General features: G+C 44.6%; 1 protein-coding gene across 2 annotated transcripts in view; it reads right to left on the reverse strand.

The window, feature by feature from the left end:
- Positions 1-379: 379 nt before the first annotated feature.
- The window catches only part of IRAK2 (interleukin 1 receptor associated kinase 2), a 53,739-nt gene continuing 35,014 nt past the window's right edge, over positions 380-19,104 (reverse strand). For both annotated transcript variants that reach the window (XM_004018270.5, XM_060402147.1), the window contains exons 7-13: positions 16,751-16,865; positions 15,116-15,225; positions 12,967-13,162; positions 8,954-9,016; positions 6,747-6,947; positions 3,007-3,298; positions 380-1,399 (exon numbers count right to left, since the gene is read on the reverse strand). In XM_004018270.5, the coding sequence (XP_004018319.2) occupies positions 1,287-1,399; positions 3,007-3,298; positions 6,747-6,947; positions 8,954-9,016; positions 12,967-13,162; positions 15,116-15,225; positions 16,751-16,865 (1,090 nt within the window). In that variant the 3' untranslated portion in view covers positions 380-1,286. The remainder of the gene's footprint in view (positions 1,400-3,006; positions 3,299-6,746; positions 6,948-8,953; positions 9,017-12,966; positions 13,163-15,115; positions 15,226-16,750; positions 16,866-19,104) is intronic.

Genomic DNA, 19,104 nt, shown 5'->3' on the forward strand with positions numbered 1-19,104 from the left:
CTGGTACTTTTTATCCTCCCCCATTGTACAGATGAGGAAACGGAGGCTCAAAGTAACTCCCTAATTTGGCCCAAGATCATCCAACTATTAACAGCCAACATTTTAGAGCCAGCGCCCAACCTCTTAGCTATACCCTATACCACTCATGGATGCAGAGAAACTTCTCTATATCATCTGGACACACAACTAATTATGATACACATTAGCTTTACCAATGTGTTTTTATCTTACAAAATAAAAAAATCACTATATTAGGCTTATTTAAAATAGGACACACTGAATTTAAATTAGCATTTTAACAAAAGACTTGCAACATGACTTTTCAGAAATAAACCCATTGCATAAATGTTAGTTGAATAACAAAAGTAGACACTTAATGTCCTTTTTAAAAATTTATTTAATAAAACAAGATGTGCATTTTCCAAGTATTTCTGTAGCCATGTCTCTACCTCTTCCTCCCCAACAGCCCAGGGAGGGAGAATGAATGAATGCATGTTACTTACAAGGAAACTGAGGTCCCACAGATTAAATGCTTGACTTAATTAGCAGCAGAATCAATCATGAAACTAGTTCCCCTGGTTCTTCATCCAGCCATAAATAACACATACTCTCTAAATAACAGCTACATTTAAAGTATTAGCGTTAGTGGGGTGGGAAAATAAAGGTGCAGAGTAAGCATTAAATAAATATCTGTGAGTTGCAAGATCTCCAAAAGAGAAAGCAGAGAAATCTCCAGAGCCTTCTGCCAAGTGTCTGGCATATGTGAAACTTGAGACCTTGAGGAAGGAGTGAAGAACCGAACTGGGACGCAAGTTGAAAGTCTTTGAGGTCATGGAAGTTTGCAGGTGGCTGGTGGCAAATATGACCTAGAGAGCTTAGCTTCGGAAAGTGCCATCAGCACTCAGAATGCTCCAGTGGTTGTCGAGAGTGAGAGCCAGGCAACGGCATCTGCGGGGGTGGTTATCATCACATACTCCCCAGAGTCACAAAATTGCCCACATCCTGGGCTCATGTACCAGGGTTTTCACTTCAGTGGCCTGATAACCCAGAGCTCTGACTGACAAATCCCAGAAAGGAAGAGGACTTCGTGGATTCGTGTGTCCTGGAAAGCTGAGTCCTATCTCCCGTGACTCACTCTGGAAAAGTGGAAGTGTCTCTCCACCTGACCCAAGGGAAGCTGATGTTTGGTGTTTCCTGGGAGATCTCGATTCTTCCTGAGATCTTTTTCTTGATCTGATGTTCATCTTTCCAATGGAGGACGAGGGTCCTCAGCTGTGTTCAAGTCATCAGGGGCCAAAAAGCTCGATGCTATCCAGTTTCTCTTCTTTGTAAAGCAGGATATTCTCCATGAGTTTCCTTTTGGCCTCATTGATCTCGATTTTCCACGAAGTCTCTGTAGCTGACATTCAATGTAAAGAAAAGCAACTTGAACAAAACATAAATACTTTTTGCGACTATTGACAGCTGGAAATAGTTACTATTATTGTAATTCTAAGAAAGTCAGACTTGGTCAGAATTTTTCACTTAAATCGGGGTTCTGAATCAGGCCTAAGTAGAATGAGCATTGCCACTGCTTCTGCCTTTGCAGGGAAAATCTGCCACCTACCCCTACCTTTCAGAGAGGAAGGGCTTCCATGTTTCTCCCCTGGAAGTGGGGGACAGTGTTAGAATGAAGCTTACTTTCTTTTTTTCCTCTCACTTCCATGTAGGAAGAAGAACAACAGGAAAGGTCAGAGTCTGAGACACTCAGAGCAACATTTACTAGGGGAAGAGGATGCTGAATTGTAAAGGCCTTCTGAATGTTTATTTCAGAAGGAACCTGGTGTATTTGGACCCAGGAGGCAGAAATAGAAAGTATCTTTGGAAGCAGCTGGCAAGGTGTGAAGTGAGGATGCAAAGGCAGGTGGCGACAGACCACAAGGAGCTTTGCTAGTCCCAGGGGAAAGTTTTTACTTGGTCTCTAAGTGCAATGGGGAACCACCGAAGGGCTTTAAACGAGGGGTGACAGGAGTTGTTTTTAAAAAACCAGGATACAGGATGCTTGGGGCTGGTGCACTGGGATGACCCAGGGAGATGATATGGGGAGGGTGGTGGGAGGGGGGTTCAGGATTGGGAACTCATGTACACCCATGGCAGATTCATGTCAATGTATGGCAAAACCAATACAGTATTGTAAAGTAAAAAAAAAAGTTTCTAGGATGTAGGCAAGTGAGGACTCTCTAACTCGTCATTAGAATTATAAGTTTCCCTAATCTTTTTGATGAGTGTTTGGTAGAGAACATCAGAATTTTTAATATGCATTTTGCTGGCATAGAAGTAATATTTATAATGTGATTAACCCTAATTTAAATGATATACATAAATAAGTTGAAGAATGCTCACTGTAGATTTGTTAAAATATTAGAAAATTGGCACTAATTTTCCAGTTTTTCCTATAAGAAAAAGCCAATTTTGTTCTTCCCTGTATAGTTTCCCAATACTGTTATCTTTTACAAATATCATACACTATATTTATAAGTGGAAGCAAACATAATTATCTTTCTTATATCTAGTAATGGTGATTCAGGGGGAAGCATTTTTATATGAAAGAGAAATAAGTAAAGTCACTATTAATAAAAAAAAATTAAAAAAAATTAAAAACCACAGTGGCTGGTCCCTGGAAGAACTGGTGAGGGACCAGAGCAGATCAGGGAGGCCACAGGGAGGCTGTAAAGTCATCCAGCAAGAGGAGAGTAGTTTAGACAAGGGGGAGGGTTACGGGGACAGGCAATGCAGAGAAGCAGATGGAGGTGAAGGATATTTAGATCAATAGAGAGGCCTGAGTGAGGGACTGGACATCGGGGGAGGGGCGGATGGAAAGGAGGATGACTCTCTTCATCCAGTCAGCTGGCAGGTCGACAGCTGAATAACAAAATTAATGCATGAATGAGGGAGAAAAGGAATAAATGATAGGCTGAGTTAAGCGACATAAGTGACCATGTATAAGTGCTGAGACCCCACGCTTACCATCCTGGGGAGGCTCTGGCAGGGCACAGGCCTCAGCGGAGGAGTCAGCTTCCACTGCTCCACCAGCCAGCAGCATGCCTTCTTCATCCGCTGTCAGGGGTGGTGAGGAGGTAGCCCCAGCCCAGGGTGCAGCCCTCATGGAGTAGGAGGCATCCAAGCTGGAATTGTCCACGTCATCTGTTTCTTCTGGGGTGTTGGAGGAAGAGCCTGTGCCCTCAGAAAGCCCACTACAAGGGAGCGAGGTCTCCTGACCTCTCAGCTGCTCTTCCACAGCGGCCACGGAGCTACACACCTTGGGGAAGAGAGACGAGAGCACTCATCAAGAACTCTTTCTGAAATTAAAATTCTAACAGATCTCCCAGGCAAGGGGAGAGAGAGAGACTGAAGAACTAAATGACTGTTGCTTTGCCTGGAAGAATAGCATCCTTCCTTTGAAAAGAGCTGACCCCATCACCGTCGACCTCAGCACATGACCCAGATGGGTCAATCTCAGTATCCCATCCCTGTGACCTTAATGATTGGTCCAGATTTGACCATGTGACCCAACTAGGCCAATCAGAATCCTTCTCTGGGACTCTTGCACCTAATATTTATTGAGGAAACACTGTCTTTTCCTTCCCAGTGGCACAGCCAGATACCCTGACTCACAAAGAAAACGTGTTTACAGTAGGAGAAAATGAAGCTCCCACACAGAGTAAAGCAGGGGCTAGAGATGGGGGTGCTGTGCGGGGGTAGAGAGAGTGAGCACAGGGGCCAAAGGCACAAGAGAGTCAAACTGTTGTGCTTTTGTTGGTTGAGACCATAGGCCTAGCTGCCCCAGCAATGCCCATCCTGCCTGTGGTGTGGTTAAATGAGCCAATAAATCGCTCATTCACAGGCTCCCTGCTTCCTTCTCTTTCTCTTTCTGTTTACATGCCTGTGTGTCTGTATCTAAGAATTTGAATCGAGTTTCTATCACTTTCAACTAGAAATGCCCTAAGTAATATAGATACTGCACCTGAGGGCTTTTCTGGTTAGGGAGGTTAGGAAGATTAAAGGCAGGCAGGGAAGAAATATTTCTTCCTTACACACATATTCTCTCTCATACAAATGGCACACAAACCTACCCTTAGTAAAAATAACAAATCTCAGTTGCTCAGGGCCTTGCAATTTACACAGCACCTTTGACGCACAACGTACAGGGAGTTCTTATAAATAAAAATTTAAAAGATCAGAGAGGTTAAGTTCCTTGCCCAAGGTCACCCAGTCAGTGAGTGGCAGAGCTGACCACTAAACCCAAGTCTGCTTGTCTTCAAGTCCAGGCCTTACTGGTCTCTCATCTTCCTAGCTTGGTTGTGAAATACTGGGTACGAGGACCACTTCTCATTCCTTTGTGTATATGTATAGTCCCCTGTCCCTTTTATTCTACATAGCAAATGCTTCCTTATGCTTCAAGGCCCAGTTCAAATATTACCTTTTGAGATAAATCTTCACAGAATGTACTCAGTAAATGTTTGTCAAGCTAAAAACTACAGAACTACATAACTTGGTTCTGGCCTATGGGCTGTGAGAAAAAGTGATGTGTGCATTTCCAAGTCACACCCTTAAAAAGAAGAGGATATGTTCTCCTCTTTTTTTTTTTTCTCCTCTTAAACTCCCTTTCAGTGGTTGGAACGTAAATGTGATGGCCTGAGCTACAGCAGCCTTCCTGGACTCTGAAATGGAAGCCACATGATAAGGATAGCAGAGCCATTTTACAGGAGCCTGAATCCCTAATACTGAGACACTGCCACATCAGCTCTGGACTGCCAACACTCAAACTCTTGAGCTAAAAAGAGTAAATTTCTATCTCCCTTATTTTGGAGTCTCCTCATCATAGCAGCTTCTTTGAATGTACTTTAACTGATACCCTGAACAAAAGAATAAAACGAAGGAAGGTTGCGGGAAAGAGATCTTTTTAAAGCATAAGTCTGATTATGTTCTGCGCCTGCTTAATACCCCCAGTGACTTTCTCCAAATCCTGACTGTGCCTGCAGAGCCCTCTACTGTCAGGTTTTTTCCCCAGCAGCCTCATCACAAGCCACTCTGCCCCATGCACTCTGGGTTCTAGCCATCCTGGCCTTCTACCCGGCCCCTGACCTTGCTAGGATGGCGCTCAACTCAGGCTATTTGCATGCATTGTTCCTTCTGCTTGGATTGCTCTTCATTTGCTTACGTATTACTTCTTCGGGAAAGTCCTGGGTGGGGCTCCCCTGTCATACACCACTCACCAGGCAGTTACTGCACAATGTCTGTGAACTCCAGGAAAGCGGAACTGGCTTGCCTTGTTCCCCATTTATCCCCAGGGTCCAGCACGCCACTGCTGAATAAGCGAATGCGCTCAGGTAGCTGAAGCCAGCCCAGGCTGAGAGTCGGGACTTGGTCTCTGGCTCCTGCCATGCCCTGGTGCAAAAGATGGTGAACCTGAGGCTGAGCCAGGAGTCCAGAGGGCTCTGACCAAAAATCCCTCTGGCCTCATCCCCACTTCTCTGGGTCTTGACTTCGTCTGTAAAATGGGAGGCTTGGCTGTAAACATTGGTGTTTGAAGGCTTTGTTGTTATTGTTTTTCCAGCTACCAAACCCTTTCCTCAAATAAAATACTAAGAACCCAATACAGTTATGAGAAGTGGCAATGGATGTCTGGTTGGAGTCATGGGTAGGGCCTGCAGCTCTCTTTCTTTTCTCTCTCTCCCAAGGAGCCCCTCTCTGCCAGACACCACTTCAAAATCACTCAGCGGGATAACCTCTAAGAGCCCTCTCAGGCAGTTATTTTGTCTTAAAAAGACATAGCAAATTTGGTCCCCAAATTTATACCTACTACCATGGAAACCACCTCTGCATATCCTAGCCATAGGAAAATGTTTATCTGCTGTGGTGGTTGATTTCTGGTGTGTCTGCCTAGTCCATGGGCTAAGAAATGATTCCTTTCTCTGGGACTTGGCTCTGCCACCTGCCAGGCTTGACCCCCCCTAGCCAGGAGGTTTATATACTGAACTCCTACCTTACCTGATTGCCAACAGGTGGACACCTGACTCTAGCTAAGCCAATGAGTTTCTCTCACTAAGAGGTTGAAATTGGGGCCTGGAGACTTGGCCACTTACTGAAAACAGAACTATGACATGTAAATGAATATGGCTGTATTCCCTGACCAAGAGGATGCTGCTAAGTCACTTCAGTCATGTCTGACTCTGTGCGACCCCATAGACAGCAGCCCACCAGGCTCCCCTGTCCCTGGGACTCTCCAGGCAAGAACACTGGAGTGGGTTGCCATTTCCTTCTCCAATGCATGAAAGTAAAAAGTGAAAGTGAAGTCGCTCAGTCTGACTCTTCGAGACCCCATGGACTGAAGCCTACCCGGCTCCTCTGTCCATGGGATTTTCCAGGCAAGAGTACTGGAGTGGGTTGCCATTGCCTTCTCCGACCAAGAGGATGGAGGGAAGGAAAAGGGGCCCACAGAGAGGACGAGGAATAAAGCAGGTTCAGAGAAAACAGATAGACTTCTGTTACATCTGAGAGTATGGTCTGAGGTACCCTCAGGACCTCTGACTCCAGCTTAGCTGCTGTCAGCTCCAGCAGACACTGCTGTTTGCAACCAAATACGGCTCTGGAGTATGAAATCACTTCTCGGTGAAGGGACTGGTAAACGGATTGTAATGGGCCCCTGGTAAAGCCAACTCACAAACAGGGCTCATCACTAGGGAAGGGCTGAGCTTCAGGCTCACCTCTGCCAGGCTGGCGTTGCGCCTCCGCAGACAGAGGCAGGCGGCCATGACCAAGGCCTCGGCGTGGGCCTCCAGCAGCCTCCCTGCTCTCTTCTCCAGGTATTTCTGGCAGATCTCCTTGGCCATCTCTTTCTCCACACCTGTCTTCCTGGAGCAGAGCGATGTGGTGCTGCCGGGAATTTCATGGAGCAGTAAATCCTTCTGTGGGAAAGAGTGGAAACACCCCCATGTGAGGTCCAGGGGTGTGGGGTACATGTGCCCCACCCACCTCCAGGATGGCACCAGAGCTGCAAACACTCCGAAAACCAACATGGTTTTTAAAAAATAATTGCGAGGATCCCAGAAACAAGTAAAATAGCCAAGAACTGGAGAACAGCTAAATTCCTCACATGTACAGGGCATTTCATTGTACCCTCATATCATCATGCAGGGGCTTAACCTTTCTAGGCCTGTGTTGCTTCATCAGGAAAATGGGAATAGGATTAACACAAATTAGAAGACATAGTGCATAAAGTATGGAACTTGACACAGAATCAACATTCAATGCTCTATTAGTGATTGTAATTAATAGTAATAATAGCTATCATTTATATAGTACAGTATAGCATAATTATACCAGTATAGTACAATATAGTATAATTATGCTAATAACTCACCTTGTTAACATTTATAGGAAACTGTTAGGATGTAAGATTCTGGCCCATATACATTTAATAGGAGATGTACTATATAAATAATACTATGTATATTTTTATATTTTATAAATTTTGTACTACATGTTATATTTTATGCTACTTAGCAGAAATCTGAACTACGCATAAAACAGAAGATATGCTATATAAATAACAATAGATATATTGCTATATAAATATATAGATATATTTTTATAGCATAAATTATATGTTACATGATACATTTTGCATGTATGCATTTACTTATATAAATAGGTTATAAATATATTACTTGTATTGATTACATAGATTAAATATAGGAAATTAATACGCCATCTGAAACAAATGAGAACCTGTACAGTGATTGCCCTGAAGGAATGGTGTAAGGAGACGCTCCCCAGCTGGTTACTCCCAACGAAGTCATGGGTCTTGTCCCGTGGCAGTGTGAAGTCTTAACCACCGGACCACCAGGAAAGTCCCTATTGTTGTTCTTTCTTTCTTTATTCCGGCTGTGCTGGGCCTGCACTGCTGCACGCGGGCTTCCCATAGTTGGGGTGAATGGGGGCTACTCTCTAATCAGGGTGTGCAAGGGCTTTTCATTATGATGACTTCTCTTGTTACAGAGTACAAGCTCTAGGGCTCATAGGCTGCAGAAGTTGTAGCACGTGCCTTTAGCTCCCTTGTGGTGTGTGGGATCCTAGCTCACGGACCAGGGATGAAACCTGTGTTCCCTGGAGGATTCTTGACCAGTGGACCACCAGGGAAGTCCCCACTATTGTCACTTTTTTAACCAACTCCCAACTGAATCGACTTGCCAGTGCAGGAGACTTGGGTTGGGAAGATCCCCTGGAGGAGGAAATGGCAACTCGTTACAGTATTTTTGCCTGGAAAATACTACAGACAGAGGAGCCTGGAAGGCTATAGTCCATGGGGTTGCAAAGAGTAGGACATGACTGAGCACTCACACACGCATATATAAAGTGTCAAGCACAGAGCTGGGCTGTATCATTGCATTTTTGAAATTGACACTGTACACACACACGTATACTTGAATGAGAGTTGTTATAAACCTACAAAATAGAAATTATTTAGAAATTATCATAGAAACCTAAAAGGGCTGAAATTTACTTTCACCACTTTAAAGACAATGGCTACGACTTCCCTCCTGGTCCAGAGATTAATATTGTATTTTCATTGCTGTGGGCGTGGGTTTGATCCCTGCCTGGGGAACTGAGCCCACATACTGCATGGTGTGGCCAAAACAAACAAACAAACAAACCCTATTTGATTGCCTGACATGTAGACAGAAGAAATGGATTTCCCCCAAACTTTCTAAACTCTATTTTCATGCAAAAGTAGTTGTTGTCTGGCTGGCGAAGGGGGAAGGTTACAGCTGCTTTGCACAGGCACAAACCAAACCCTGGATTTAGGCCTCATTAGCGATAAAAATGGGTACAGATGGGTACAGTGGAGGTTCCTGCTCTCCCCACCCCTCGACCCCTCATAGCTGTGAGCCAGAAGGGTTGGTTCCCTTACCAAGTAAACTGGGTTCCGGTTGTTGTCCATCGCCGGGATGCCTGTGAGGACCTCGGCTAACACCTGGAGAGAATACAGAGTTAGCACAGTTCGGACACATATGCACAAGTTCACACAGGAGATTCTGGCCAAGAGAGAAGCTTCTTCTCAGGAATACAGTCTGAACTTCAGGCCTGGCTCTGTCATTTGCCAGCATAGACACTTGCCCCAAATCTGGAATATGTAAACATCACTAAACACCTTCTCTAGCTAAACATGTCACTCAGCTGCTAGGAGAGGTTTAAACTGATAGCAAAGCAAGGAGGATGAAAACCAAATGTGTGTGTATTACCATCAGATAGATACACACACACAAACACACACACACCTTTCCCCCCCCCATATATATAAACATCTATCTGTATACATACATACATATGTATACACACACACTGTATATTAAATATATTTTCATTTAAAACCCATCAAAAATGGTAAGCAGGCACTGCTATGTTAATCTCAAGAAAAGGATGAATCTACATGCAGATACCTATTCCAGACAGAAAATCTTGGCAATATCCATAGCATTTTCATCCACAGGCTTTTATTAACATTATTTGCTCATTAATTCATCCATTCATGAAAGGAGCACAGTCCTGAGCTGGTGTAAGCCACCACCAAACTGACAAACTGTGATTTGTATCTTAATAAATGCAAGAGCTGCTTTGAACAGAAATTCTCAGCAGAGGTAACAGCACATTGGCTACGGAGTCTAGCCAGTCACATAGGCCTGGGTTCACATTCTGACTCTGTTCCTTACATGCTGGGGTGATCTGTGGGCAAGAAACTAAAATGTGAGCCTGTATCCTTATCTGGTACATGATGATCTAATGACTGTATATATGAGGGAGTGGGTACTCCAGCTTAGTGTTAAATCTCCCTCCAACAACTTCTCTCAAAGACAGAATAAGGTCTAATTACTGCCAAGAAGTACAAACTGGAATCAAGATTTCCGGGAGAAATATCAATAACCTCAGATATGCAGATGACGCCACCCTTATGGCAGAAAGTAAAGAGGAACTAAACTTGGCCTCTTGATGAAGGTGAAAGAGGAGAGTGAAAAAGCTGACTTAAAGCTCAACGTTCAAAAAATGAAGATCATGGCATCCAGTCCCATCACTTCATGGCAAATAGATGGGGAAACAACGGAAACAGTGACAGACTTTATTTTCTCGGGCTCCAAAATCACTGCAGATGGTGACTGCAGCCATGAAAGTAAAAGATGCTTGCTCCTTGGAAGAAAAGCTATGACCAACCTAGACAGCATATTAAAAAGCAGAGACATTACTTTACCAACAAAGGTCTGTCTAGTCAAAGCTTCGGTTTTTCCAGTGGTCATGTATGGATGTGAGAGTTGGACCATAAAGAAGGATAAGCACCAAAGAACTGACTGAACTCTGGTGTTGGAGAAGACTCTTGAGAGTCCCTTAGACTGCAAGAAGATCAAACCAGTCAATCCGAAAGGAAATCAATCCTGAAAGGAGTGGTGCTGAAGCTGAAACTCCAATACTTTGGCCACCTGATGTGAAGAGCCAACTCATTAGAAAAGATCCTGATGCTGGGCAAGACTGAAGGCAGGAGGAGAAGGGGACGATAGAGGATGAGATGGTTGGATGGCATCACTGACTCAATGGACATGAGTTTGAGCAAGCTCTGGGAGACGGTGAAGGACAGGGAGGCCTGGCGTGCTGCAGTCCATGGGGTCTCAAAGAGTCTGACACGACTGAGCTATTGAACAACTGCCAAGAACTCCTCCACCCTGAAAGGGCCTGCAGCGTTACTAACAGACTGAAGCAGCCAGGAGAGGGCAGCAGAAGGCACCCGTGCAGCTGCCGGAGGGGAGCCAAGAGAAAAGGGACTCCAGCCAAGGTCCTGCCGAGACTGGAGGAAAGAACAGGAGGAAACGAACAGACAAGCTTCCTCTGCCTCTTCCACAGGGCAGGCCCTGTGCCAGGCCTTTCACAAAAATTACTTAGCGCTCATCAAAAAAGCCAGTGTCTTACTACTATATAGCACAGGGAACTACATTCAATATCCTTGGATAAATCACAATGGAAAAGAATATAAAAAATAATGTATACATGTGTATCACTGAGTCACTATGCTGCATAGCAGAAATTAACACAATGTCGTAAACCAGCTATATTAAAAAAAAAGATAAACAAAAACAACAATAACAACAGAGAAAGGCAGTGTTCCCCACAACAAGAACCAAAGTTGGAAATCATACCATCCGTCAGCAGCAAGGCTGAGAAAAAGACTGAAGGGAGCCAGTAGGCACTCACTGAATGAATGAAAGGGGAAGTCAATTGTTACATCAAGAACTGAGTTAAAAAGTCAAGCATAAACAGAAATCAGGAGTGAGGGTGTGAAGGCAGGGATAATTATAATAATTAACAATAATCCCCATAATAATAATCATATTGATCAATGCAACATACTCTGCTAACCAGTTTATATATGTTATCTTATGAATCTCATTAATGTCTATATGCATCATTACCTCCATTTTACAGAGTATAAAACTGAGGCCCAGAGTTATCAGTGATACCCTAGGTCACACAGCTGAAAGCAGCTGAGCTGGGACTCAAACTCATGCTCTTCAGCTCTACACTGTAAGTGCCTGGCAGCTTTGGGGTTTAGTTCCACTGGCTCTTAAGGGAGGAGGATCCTGGGCTGACCCTGCTGAGCTTCACTGAGCATCCCCCACAGTGGGGCTGGTGGGGGTAGGGAGGGGGTGAGGCAGGAAAGAACTGGGGGACAAGTAAACCAGAAGGGCTGATGGGCCAGGAGACAGAGGGAAGCAGAACCTGGTATGTGGAAGCTGGGCCGAGGGCAGAAGGTGGCTCAGAAGAAGGACATTAGTGGAAGAACCAGACAAACTGCGGTCAAAGAGAGGAAGTGCAGAGTTTGAGGCTGGAGACGAAGAGAGAAGGCAAGGGCCAAGATGCAGCTGTTGGCTCTAGGCAGAGGTCAGCCAGAAACCGTCACTTTTCTCAACCCAAACTTCCCAGACTGGGATCCCCGGGTCTCTGATGTTTAGAGATGCTAAGAAAACAAGGTTCCATAGTCAAGGGAATTTGGGACATGCTGCATACCCTTGCTTCAGTATTACCAGATTAAAGACCATTACCATATGAAAGGCCCTGGTTAATTTTTTGTGGTAACTTTTTTTCCTGCATAACCTTGTTCAACCCAGCGTTTCTCAAACCTATTTGAACACATCAAAACCCTTTAAACACATCAAACCTATTGAGACCTCAGGGAACTGGTATTTTATAGAAATGTGCTTTGGAGATGCTAGACTCAGACCATGAACTCTTGGGAGAGGGACTGTGTTTTAGTTACATTTATAGCCCAAGGGCCTGGCACACAGTAATGATGGACAGCAGTGGTGATTAGGACACGGGTTGGATGGCTGGATGGATTCTGAATGGATGGGTGGCTGTTGCATGAATGGCTGGATAATAACTGGACTGATGGATGGACAGATGGACTAAACAGACAGATGAACAAACAAGACGAAATAGCCAGGTGGATGGATAATTAGATGGCAGGCTGAATGCACATCAGGGAAGTCAGGAGCTATCTGTAGCCTATTAGAATCTGGACACTCATGGGGAGGGGGAGCTTTACTTCAAGGGTTGGCAAACTTTCTCTAGAAAGTAAATATTTCTAGAGATATTTACTTTCTAGGCTAGATAGTAAATATTTTAGGTTTTGTGAGCCACAAACAATTTCTGTTACACGTTCTTTTATTATTGCTGTTGCTATTATTATTCAGTCTTTTATAAACATAAAAACTATTCTTAATTACAGGCCATAGAAAATAGGCTATAGGCCAGTTCTGTCCTGTAGGCCATAGTTTGCCAACTCCTGCTGTACTTTGTGGAACAAAGTTTGTGCTTACAGAGGAGCCATGGGAAAGACAGATGTGTGCAGGCCTTGATTTGAGCACAGAAGGAAGCTCTTACTATTCCACAGCTGAATATGTCCACTCGCTTTGTCAGCTGCCCCACTCTGATGAAATCTTCCGGAAGATATGCAGTGGAGGCCTGGAAAAGGTGGGTCTTCATCATGGTGTATTTTGATGTTCTATTGACAGGACATGGGTGAGCCATCGAATGAGCCAGCTTGGGGGTGAAGTTTTGGTCTAGCAAAACATTGGAGCTGTGGGAAAGAAGGCAGAGAGAACCTTGTTGTTTGGAGGTGGACAAGAAGAGGTTGCCATGGAGACCCTTTTGGAAAGCAACATAGTAGTGAGCAGTGCCAGCCAGCAAGGGTCACTGAAGACCCTCAACAAGTTTATGAGCCAGTCCTGATGGGGGAGTGGGGATTGGGAGCCCACCTTCACCAGCAAATGGGGATGAAGCTAAGATCAGTCCTGCTGCCCCAGAAATGGCATTCGGTGGCCAGAGAGGTGCAGCCATCCTTATCGCCACAGATGTCAGCCCTGAGCCCAGAGGCTATACTGGCTCCATCTCTTCTGAAGCTGTTCCAACCCCCAGCTATGGCCTTGCTGACTCAAGTCTAAACGTCAGCATTCTTTGGGACTGAACCTGCTCAGATCATGGGGAATAAGAAGAACAGTAAAAACATTCTTAGACTTAAGCATCTAACCTACAGGAATGAATACTCTCAGAAAGTACTCCAAAGGAAAAAAATTTAATTTTTAAAAACTAACCTACATGTATAAAAATATTCAGTCTGGGGACTTATCTCACGGTGCAGTGATTGACTTCACCTTCCAATGTGAGGAGCTTTGGGGGGAGAATGGATATGTATATGTACGGCTGAGTCCCTTCGCTGTTCACCTGAAACTATCACAACATTGTTAATCGGCTGTACCCCGATACAAAACAAAATGTTAAAAAAAGAAAAAAGATTTGCCTTCCAATGCAGGGTGTGTAGATTCAACCCCTGGGTAGGGAGCTAAGACCCCACATGCTTCATGGCCAAAAACATCAAAATATAAAACAGAAGTAATATTGTAACAAATTCAATAGAGACTTTAAAAATGACCCACATCAAAGAAAAAAATAAAACCTTCAAAAGAAATATTCAAACTAACCCTAAGTGGTTTTTAAAAAGTAGATACAGAGATCAATTCTCCTGGGTTCCCTGACCCGGCTGCTGTTCACTTAAACACCCCTTTTCAATAAAGCCTTTCATTTTGTCACCCCAAAAAAGTAGACACCAATTCCAATATTGGCTATTAGGAGTAGTTATGTAATTTATGGGCAAATACCTTCAATGGAAGACAAAGAAGTACCAAAAAATTGATGACATGCAACATGAGAAAATATTTAACTCATGGGGGAAAAGAGACTATGACTGGGTAATCAGGTAATAGTGCTATCTGAGGGCTGAGATATCTGTGTGTGCAGGGGCTGGAGGAAAAATAAAAACAGCAGAGAAATGGAGGCCACGTGGTGAGTCAGGGTAATAGGGTCAGGATGACCTCTTGGACCTTCACTTCCTTTCTTGCTATTACAATTGTTGGCAGAATTCAATAAAAATCAGGGGAGAGAAAAGAGGAAAGGGCTTCCACTGGCCAAAAGAGGAGAGAACTCTGGGGAAGTGCAAATTCTATGGTTTCGAGGTCACTGTTGCCAGGCCTTCTGGTATCCTCTGGAATCCCTCTCCATGTTTCTAATCTTGGGAGCACGGTACTGAGATGCTGGGGTGCACACCTAACCTGTGTCACAGTATCTGTGGCAACAGATGCACGAACAAGGGCAGGTCTCAGAAGCCCAGGGAGCCCGGCAGTCACAGCTACAGCTCGAGGACCCAGTCCAGATCGGCTGCTGGAGGGGAAGTGAAACACGGCAGGGGAATGGAAGGCTTGTGGGGAAATACCAACAAACTTGTTGGGGAAATACCTCTGTTAGGGAAAGACAAACGCGGAGACAGGCAGTCGTGCTAACAGCACCCAGAGACAGAGTACCCCCTAGAAACACTGATGTTTCAGGGAATAGCAAAGAAAAAGAGATCCATGAGAGGCAAGGAGGGGAGAGAAAGTCAAAGAAAAGAGAGACAAAGGGGGAGGAACGGGACCAGTGGTGTGCGTGGCCTCACCCCTGCCAGCCCAGCCTGGGGCGGGGCTCAGCCCTCCTCTCTCACCTCTTGACATTGCCGTGGATGATCTCCAAGCTGTGCAGGTGCTCCACGGCATGAAGCAGTCCTGAGCAGATGCTGATGCGCTGGGGCCAGGGGAGAGGGTCTGAGCCGCCCTAAGAGAAAGAAAAGGAGGAGAGAATAGTGACACCTGTGCCTTTTTAAAGTCTCAATGGACTTTAAAGTGGCAGAGTCCTGGGCTCCTGTCTCTCCGCCAGCCCTCAGGTCCTCTACAACAGGGCTCAGCCAGCATGGTTTACTGGCAGGGAGCTGGTTTTGACATCAGACAGATCTAGGTATAAATCTCAGCCCAGACACACACTAGCTGTGTGACTTTGGAAAAGACACTCAACGTCTCTGAGCCTCAGTTTTTTCTGATATAAAATAGAAACGTTAATCCCTATGCTTTAAGGTTGTAGTAAGGATTCAAAGGAGTGAATAGTACGCCCCCAGCATAGTACCTGCCACACAGTGGGTGCTCAATAAATAGCAGCTATTTTTATCCTGACTTTCATGCAGAAGTTCTGGAGTTCTCTAAGAGGGGCTGCTTGGGAGAGGAGCTAGGGACCTTGCGTTGGCTCATCAGGCACATGAGCTGATTTTACAAGTATTTGGAGAGATTTCACAAGAGCTGATAGAGATTATGGGTGGTCTAAAGCCCTCTGTACTTCCACCGTTGTTCTGAGACTGAATGTCCAAGAAAAATCCCTTCTCATTTTTCAGGTGACCTCTTAGATTCTACATCCTCTAAGAACTGGCCTTGCCAATAGATTTCTTCTCAAAAACTCTGGAATCTGGAGCCACATGAACCTCGTTTAAACTCTTGCCCTGATAACACATCAGCTGGGTGCTAAGTTCCTTTGCTTCTCTGCGGCAGAGACTCCTCTTTCTGAAAATGGGGGAACCTCTGGGGTTGTGGCAAGGCCTGAAGGAGATGTACAAAGCCATTATCACGGTGTCCTGCCCACAGTGAGAGCTCAGCAAAGCTAACAATCATTATTATACCATGAATAACTACTTTATCTGATCCCTCCCAAAGGAACCAATAATTCTGTTGTGGAATAACTTTTGTCACTCTCTTTGAGGACTTTATGGGAAGGAGGCTTGTTTGTCTTAAAACTTACAACATTAATAGATATAACACTCATATGATATGATATGCAAAAGGTCAAATGAGTATGTAGTAAAAGTTTGTCTCCCAACCTGAGCCCCGTCTACATAGTTCTCCCCAGAGGCAGTCAAGGCACCAGTTCTCTGTATCTCTCCATAAATATTCCATACATTCACAAACAAATAGGAATTTATGAGAATATCATTTTTAAGAAAAATTTACCTCCACTTTCCGTGCTCTGTATCTGTTCATCCTTTCTCTTGTCCTTGCACCTTCAGAACAATACTGGATAACATAGTGCTACGGGCTACCTTTGTTTCACTCTTGACTTAAATGCCTCTTTGTCAAAAAACTTTCTAAATAGGTTTTTCCTGAAGATGTTTAGCCAGATCTTATCTATCTTGGCCCAACTCCTCTCCGTGAAGGGCCGCTCCGGGGCCCCCTTCTCCTCTGGATTCCTTTAAGTGCTTAATCCTTGACTCTGCGAGTGCTGCCTGGTCCTGTTCTTTGACCATGACCCAGCCCCTTACCTGACTCTGGAGTCTGTCCTGTAAAGAACCATTTGCCATGTATGGGTAGATCAAGCTGTAAAACTGTTCTCCAGTGCAGCAGCCCAGCAGAGGTAAGACGTTGGGGTGGCAGCATCTGAAATTAGGCATCAGTGCAGGCATGAGGAGTCAGACAGAAAGAATAATCAAAGACTCCCCCATTTCCTACCTCCTCCACCTCTTCGGCCCTCTCCACCCTCTGAGGCCACCAGGAAGCTCCCAGGTACCAAATGCTCTGACTCCTGAGGGTAAAGAGATGACAACTGCATGCCTTCAAGATGCTTGAAATCAAAGAACTCAAAGTACATGATACCCCAACCACTTGTGATTCTTCACAAAATCCTCTTCTGGCAGATTGAAAGTCACTGTTCCCGCCTGACTCTCCTGCCTCTCTGACAGCTCTTCCTTGGCCTTTTCTGCTAAGACCCTGTTCCTCTGCCTTTCTCTGAAACCTGAGTCTCCCTGGATGGGCTCATCAGCTCATTTTATAAGCTGCTCCATCAGGGAACTCTCACCTCTACAAAATGCACCCTCTCTATGAGAAGCACCCCTACATCTCTCCAGGTCCAACCCACAGTCCAGACCTGAATGTCAAATTGCATCCCAGTGTTCCAGGTGAACAACCTAGACTCAACAAGTTCCAAACCTGATTCTCCAGCCTCAGTTATTTGCTCAACCAAGGGCATGACCAACCAACCAACCATCCAATTTCCTAGAAACCTCCTTACCTCTCCCATCTAATTAGTCACCTTTCATTGCCTAAATACCTTTGAAAAATCCCCTTCATTCTCCCCTCCTCCACCTTGAGGCAGATGCTGATGGACTCTCCTGAACACTGTTTCAAGGGCCGCCTGCCTGCCCCTCAGCCCCTCTCCGCTTCCGGCTAGGCCATCCTACTGCACACTTTCCACCCTCACCAGTTATTTACATTCACTCTCCCCTCGGCACCGTGAACTCCCCAAGGCGGACGCTGTGTTTGCTGCATGTCTGCACTCCCGAGAACCAAGAAAGGCCTTGATGACTCACACTTGCCAAATGAATGAATGAAGCAATGGCTGCTTACTCCAGGAAGGCACTATACCAAGATGGAAAGGGAATCAGATTTCCAGTTTCCATTAAGAGTGTGTGTGTGTGTGCATGTGTATGTGTGTAGATAAGGATGTGTATATATGTATATGTGTGTGTGTAGTCATATATATATATATGAAGAGAAAAAGGACTAAAGAAAATATATAAAAATCTGAATATTGTAGTAGTAATTTACAGATGCTATGGAAAATAGGTGATTTCTATTTTCCTCTTTAAAACTTTCTTTATTTCTTAAAATATACCACAGTCATCCCCCACTGCTTTCCCGAGACTGCATATTTGGCAGAGAAACTCAGAGTGTCTTGCCAGCTCGAATGACAGCTGGTGTCCAGCACACTGCAGAGGCCTAGTATGCATGTGTTAAATCCATCAGGCAATGACAGCAGGGACAGGCCAAGTGTCCAGGTCTGCAAACTGTCCTCCCCCTCTCTTTCCCAGTCCCCCTGCCCCCACTAAGCTCTGTGATGAGAGGTTCACTTTACTTCTCCAGCCTCAGTTTCATCATCTGTAAAACGCCGGTTTGAGGATGACTTTTGATGGCCCTTATTGCTCAAGATCAGAGGTAAACAAAATTCCTCTGTAAAAAACTAGACAGTAAATATTTTAACCATTGTAGGCCATCTGGCTTCTGGTACAATTCCTCCACTGTGCACGATCACGAAAGAGCAGTCACAGATGACACGGAAATAAATGAGCACAGCTGAGTTCCAATAAACTTCATTATAGATGCTGCTATTTGAATTTCACGTACTTTTCATGTGTCATGAAATTATCTTCTTTTTATTTGTTTAACCGTTTAAGAACATAAAAACTGTTCCTAGCTCTCAGGCCATTAAAACCGAGCTAGGAAAAAAAAAAAAAAAACAGAGCTAGGCCAGGCTAAGCCTGTGGGTCATCATTTGCTTTTAGAGTTGGAATCAGTACATTTCTGTCCATCTCAAAAAAATGGGACAGAAACAGATTCTTTCCCCCCTGGAAGGATGGAGTTGAGCCAAGTGAGCCGAGGTTCTTTTATAATTCTAATCCATGCATATAGTGGCTACAGAGAAAAAGCATGTAAGGAGTCAGATCAACCAACCAAATTCCAGCTCTGCCACATACTAGCTGTGTGATCTTGGACAAACGCTTAACATTTCTGTGCCACAATTTGTCCATGTGTAAAATAATGTGATAATAGTAGCCATGTTACAGGGTTCTTATAAGGATTACATAAAGAAAATGCTTAAAACATGTTGCCACATAGGAAG

Source organism: Ovis aries, chromosome 19 (genome assembly GCF_016772045.2).
Source record: "Ovis aries strain OAR_USU_Benz2616 breed Rambouillet chromosome 19, ARS-UI_Ramb_v3.0, whole genome shotgun sequence".
Lineage (NCBI taxonomy): Eukaryota > Metazoa > Chordata > Mammalia > Artiodactyla > Bovidae > Ovis > Ovis aries.